The 6,000-nt window shown below is 43.1% G+C and overlaps 1 protein-coding gene across 19 annotated transcripts in view; it reads left to right on the top strand.

Moving 5' to 3' along the window:
- The first annotated feature begins 279 nt into the window (after positions 1–279).
- The window catches only part of HLTF (helicase like transcription factor), a 158,353-nt gene continuing 152,632 nt past the window's right edge, over positions 280–6,000 (top strand). For 10 of the 19 annotated variants that reach the window (XM_080657657.1, XM_080657654.1, XM_080657645.1 and 7 more), the window contains exons 1-2: positions 316–545; positions 1,921–2,131. In XM_080657657.1, the coding sequence (XP_080513783.1) occupies positions 526–545; positions 1,921–2,131 (231 nt within the window). In that variant the 5' untranslated portion in view covers positions 316–525. Of the gene's footprint in view, positions 546–1,920; positions 2,132–6,000 lie in introns of all 19 variants that reach the window. The other 9 variants (XM_080657653.1, XM_080657651.1, XM_080657652.1 and 6 more) reach the window with 2 other exon arrangements.

The following is a 6,000-nucleotide window of genomic DNA, read 5'->3' as shown; positions in this document are numbered from 1 at the left end:
CAGCGAGGCCTGAGGAATGGGGCTGAGGCTTAGGACTTGGGGAACACAGCGAAAAGGAGCGTCGTTTCCCTCTGTTTCAGGCAGGGAGTCAAACAAACCGGGGGCACCGCACTGGACAGGTGGGATTGCTGGATTTTCCCGCGCACCCGCCTCGGGTGGGGAAGAACCCGGATGAACCTCCCCTGCAGCCCGGACCCCGCCCGCGATCTTTGAATCGATGAGCTGGGCGTAGTTGCCCTCCCTTCAGTACTCTGATTGGTTCACCTTCCTAGGCCCCTCCTCGTGATTGAGTGTTCCCAGTGCCAGTTACAAAGCCTCGGCGGTTTCCCAGATTGTTGTTGGAAGGAGACGGCTTCCACGTCTGATTAGACTCACGGCATCTTGGCTTACGGTAGTGCGCCCTTCCTCTGGCGCTGGTAAAGTGTTGCCCACTTCTCGGCTGCAGGCCCTGCAAGGAGGTGTATCCAGGCGGCTCTAGAACGACCCCGGGCACCCAAGCGTCACCTTCGTCACCCACCCTGCGCCATGTCCTGGATGTTCAAGAGGTGAAGGGATGGAGGGAGTGGGACGCAGGGGGGTAACGGCCTGGTGGTGTCCCCAAATGAACCTGACCTTCCCCGCGTTCCTTTCGCGGTTCCCGTGCGATTTGGGCGCATGTGTTCGTTTTGCTGGTGGCTCATATATCTTCGGTAGAAGTAAACGCATAATTTTGGTTGGTGAGGGGAGGCTCCTCAGGCGAGTCTGGTGCCAGGGCCTTGGATAAATCTCTGTCAAGGGCTGTGGGGAGTGGGAGGGTTCTGGGGCTCAAAGCTCCAATCCTTAGCGGGGATCTCTACTGTGCTTTATTCAGCAAAACACCCATGAGAAACCCACTGTGCATTAGGCATTGTGCTCGGAATAAAGGGCCTAGTAGGACAGCCCTTGACCCTAAGTAGCTCACAGTTTATGTGCATACACTGACGAGCAAATACATATTTGCAGAGGAGCCAAAAGAGGTTTGCATGACCTGCAAGGAAAACGCAGGGGAAGTACCTTCCGTCTGGTCTTAGGAGAGTGGAAACATCCTGGAAGCCCCCCAGCTGACTTCCCCCTTACTTTTCAGTATCCAAATTGGTTTACATGCGCGGTCCTGAAACAGTTATTTATAATGGGATTAAAGTTACCCTTAAACCAACGGGAGTGGGAGGCTTTTAGGTCAGTCAGCCTCTGATGGTGGCATGGTTTGAATACCTGAATAAGATAAGGAAGGAATTAAAGTAATGGATGCTGAATGTGTTATCTGTAATTATATAAACTGCTTCACACATAATAATAGTTCTATATTTGCAAGTCTCTTTTAGCTCAATCTCCATTGAAATTTTGGCATATAAAGTTACAGACATCACATACATTTCAATTTAAATAGATAATCACTAGGAAAAAGATTTGTGAACCCTTATTGGGTTTTTCATTTTGAATATCTGGTTAGAAGAGGCATTACTGAATAGGTAGGGTTCCTCCCCAACTGACTCAAATCCTGCTTTAAGTAGAGTAACTCTTTTTATTTTTAACGTATTTTATTGATTTTTTACAGAGAGGAAGGGAGAGGGAGAGAGAGTTAGAAACATCTATGAGAGAGAAACATCAATCAGCTGCCTCCTGCACACCCCCTACTGGGGATGTGCCCACAACCAAGGTACATGCCCTTGACCAGAATCAAACCTGGGACCCTTGAATCTGCAGGCCAACGCTCTATCCACTGAGCCAAACCGGTTAGGGCTAGACTAGAGTAACACTTTCTTAATCTTATACAGAAATTCCCACATAAGAATTAATTTGTTGAAATAAAGTGTGAGAAAACAATTGGCTTATGAATATGGTATGGTCTTTGAGAAATACTTGATTTAAATTTTTTTTCTCTGCCTTTTTTTTTTTTAATAGAGATCCTGTTTGGAAGTACTTGCAGACTGTCCAGTATGGCGGAGTCCATGGAAATTTTACACGCCTCTCATATCCAACTTTCTTTCCCCGTTTTGAATTCCAAGACATTATCCCTCCAGATGACTTCCTAACTAGTGATGAAGAGTTAGATTCAGTTTTATTTGGAACTTTGAGAAGCCATGTAGTTGGACTACGTTATTACACCGGAGTAGTGAGTATAACCTTAGACGTTAAGTTAAAATGTGATGTATTTATGGTATTAACCTAGAAAATAAAAATTAGATGGTGATATGTGCATTTAATTATTTTTTTTACTATATAGTTTTATTGATTTCAGAGAGGAAGGGAGAGGGAGAGAGAGACTGCCCCCTACTGGGGATCTAGCCCACAACCCCAGCATGTGCCCTTGACCAGAATCGAACTGAGGACCCTTCAGTCCACAGACCCACGCTCTATCCACTGAGCCAAACCAGCTAGGGCTAATTTTGTTTTTACTTTAAGTAATTGAAATATATATGGTCAAGAGTTAAATACCTAATGACTAATATTCCTTTACATTTATATCATAGTTGTAATATACAAAGCATGTTTTTCTGTATGGACTCATTTGATGGCTATATTGACTCTGAAGTATATAGGGCATCTATTATCTCCTTTCTGTAACTGAAGAACTGAAGCTCAGGAGGGTTACATGATTTGCCCAAAAGGCACAAAAACTGTAAAAATGACTTCCAAGTCAGTCCATTGCTTTCTCTTCTTCTGCCCCTCAGCACATTTCTACACTTTAATTTAAAAAACAATATATGGTTTTATTAATTTTAGAGAATGTAAGGGAGAGGGAAAGAAGGATAGAAACATCAGTGATGAGAGAGAATCATTGATTGGCTGCCTCCTGCATGCCTGTTCTGGGCTTCTGGGGAATGAGTCTGCAACTTGGGCATGTGCCTTGACTGATTAGGAATCCATTTGTGACCTCATGGGTCGCTGCTCAACCACTGAGCAACACCGGTTGGGCTACATTTTAATATTTTTAATTTAGGAAGATAACTCTTACTAGATAGGGGAATTGTCTATTTTTAGGTATTTTTTTCTTAAGACTCTTGGTCTATCAATTTTTCTTCCCGTGTCTGTCTTTATCTCTGTTCTCGTCATTGTGTGTGTGTGTGTGTGTGTGTGTGTGTGTGTGTGTGTGAGAGAGAGAGAGAGAGAGAAGGAGAGATACATAGATAGGCATGTACAGATAGAGATAGAGAATATATGATTTCTCTGATAAGTAGTTGTCTTTGTTATGGTTGTCTATACTGTCTCTGTAGTACCTGGATAATATAATTCTAGTTTTATTTTTTAGTTGATTATGAAAAATTTTAAACATGCATAAAAGTAAAATAATACAATAAACTGCATATACCTATGATTCAGATTCAGTAGTTAACAAGCTTTTTGCACATTTGTTTCATCCTTTTTTTCTTTTTATCTGTCCTTTTATACTAAAAATCCTATCACTTTACACCCATAACAAAATTAATAATAATTTCTCATTCTATTCCATAATCAGTTTTCTTGATTGTTTAAAAATGAATTTTTATAGTTCATTTTTCAAATCAGAATCAAAACAAAATTCATATATTGCATATGGTTGTTATATCTCGTAATTCATCCCTCTCCCTAAACCCCCTTTTATTTCATGTCATTGATTTGTTGAAGAAACTATATCTGTTCTATGGAAAGTTCTAGATTTGTCAGTTTTTCTGTTCTCCCATATTTTTCTTTTTTTTTCCTTTTTAATAAATCTTTATTGTTCAGATTATTACAGTTGTTCCTCTTTTTTCCCCCCATAGCTCCCTTCCACCCGGTTCCCACCCCACCCTCTGCCCTTAACCCTCTCCCCCAATGTCCTCATCCATAGATATATGATTTTTGTCCAGTCTGTTCCCGCACCCCCACACCCCTTTCCCCCCGAAAATTGTCAGTCCACTCCCTTTCTATGCCCGATTCTATTATATTCACCAGTTTATTCTGTTCATCAGATTTTTTATTCACTTGATTTTTAGATGCACTTGTTGATAGATATGTATTTGTTGTCACTTTATTGTTCATAATTTTTATCTTTACCTTTTTCTTCTTCCTCTTCTTTAAGAATACCCTTCAGCATTTCATATAATACTGGTTTGGCGGTGATGAACTCCTTTAGCTTTTTCTTATCTGTGAAGCTCTTTATCTGACCTTCAATTCTAAATGATAGCTTTGCTGGGTAGAGTAATCTTGGTTGTAGGTTCTTGCTATTCATCACTTTGAATATTTCTTGCCACTCCCTTCTGGCCTGCATAGTTTCTGTTGAGAAATCAGCTGACAGTTGTATGGGTACTCCCTTGTAGGTAACTAACTGTTTTTCTCTTGCTGCTTTTAAGATTCTCTCTTTGTCTTTTGCCCTTGGCATTTTAATTATGATGTGTCTTGGTGTGCTCCTCTTTGGATTCCACTTGTTTGGGGTTCTCTGTGCTTCCTGGACTTGTAAGTGTATTTCTTTCACCAGGTAGGGGAAGTTTTCTGTCATTATTTCTTCAAATAGGTTTTCAATATCTTGCTCTCTCTCTTCTTCAGGCACCCCCATAATTCGGATATTGGTATGCTTGAAGTTGTCCCAGAGGCTCCTTACACTATCTTCATATTTTTGGATTCTCTTTTCTTTTTGCATTTCCGGTTGGGTGTTTTTTGCTTCTTTGTATTTCAAATCTGTGATTTGATTCTTGGGATCCTCTAGTCTGCTGTTGGATCTCTGTATATTATTCTTTATTTCAGTCAGTGTATGCTTAATTTCTAGTTGGTCCTTTTTCATATCCTTGAAGGTCTCACTAAATTTCTCAGAGGTTTCTAGAAGATTCTTGAGTAACCTTATAACCGTGGTTTTGAACTCTATATCCAGTTGTTTGCTTTCCTCCATTTCTTTCATTTGTGACCTGTTTCTCTGTCTCCGCATTTTGGCTGCTTCCCTGTGTTGATAGAGTGGCTTCGTGTGCTAGGTGTCCTATAGGGTCCAGTGGCTCAGCCTCCCTAATAACCTGAGGTGGACACTCTCGGTGCACCCCTTTGTGGGCTGTGTGCACAGTCTTGTAGTTAAGCCTTGATTGTTGTTGGTTCCCTGGGAGGAATTGACCTCCAGGCCAATTGGCTGTGAGGATCAGCTGTGTCTACACTGGGAGAACTTCTGTGCAGGAGACACCCTTATGGGAAAAGACTTGCTTCAGTGGGACTTTGGCGCTCACTGAGTCTGCCCCCTGAGTGTGTCTCTTATGGATGTGAAGAGTTGTAATCTGGATGGTGTCACTCTGACCACTGGGTACACTGGCTCTTGGATCTCCAAGGAGGTGCAAAGTCAGCCACTGCCTGAGGCCACCCAGCAGGAGCTACAGAGAGATCTGCAGATTCCTCCTTTTTGTTTGTGGTTTGGAGGTGCCCAGATGAGGCCCAGCTGTGAAGTAATGCAAGCTGCTGTGGAGCCTTGGGCCTTCTTGGAGGCTCTGGGGCTCTCTGACCCAGCTGCAGTTTGTTAGGTTTTAGATTGCAAAGGGCCAGGCCATTCATATGCAAAAGCCTCTGTGCACGGCTTGGGTGGGGTTGTAAATTGGGTGGGGTGGGGTCTCAGGCAATCGCCTGGGCAGAGCAAACAGCAATGGCTGACCATCAGCCTTGCCCCGAAGAGGCCCCTGGGTCTCTGTGTCCCGCGTCACCGTGCAGGAACAATGATCGCTGCAAGCACCTCTGAGAGAAAGCCCCCTTGTGTTTCTGCCCAATGCCAGACAGTCCAGTTTCTCCTGTTAAGAGTCTGGGTCCCCGGAGTCTCCCCTGAACTGGAGTTCAGAGCAGTCAGGAGCTTGTGTCTCCCACCCAGTTGAAAAAGACAACAACATACCCAGCTGTTAGCCCCTTTTGCGCTCGCCTCTGTACCTCCCACTTCACTTCTGCACCTCCACACCTCTTCCAAGTCTCAGTGTGCTTTTCTCTTTCCTTCTAGTTGTATAATTCCCACTCAGCCAGCCTTCCCGTAGTTCTGGATGATATTTGTTTTGTCTTTAATTGTAG

Source organism: Plecotus auritus, assembly GCF_963455305.1.
Source record: "Plecotus auritus genome assembly, chromosome: 2".
Taxonomy (NCBI): Eukaryota; Metazoa; Chordata; class Mammalia; order Chiroptera; family Vespertilionidae; genus Plecotus; species Plecotus auritus.
This window is presented reverse-complemented; position numbering and strand designations above follow the sequence as displayed.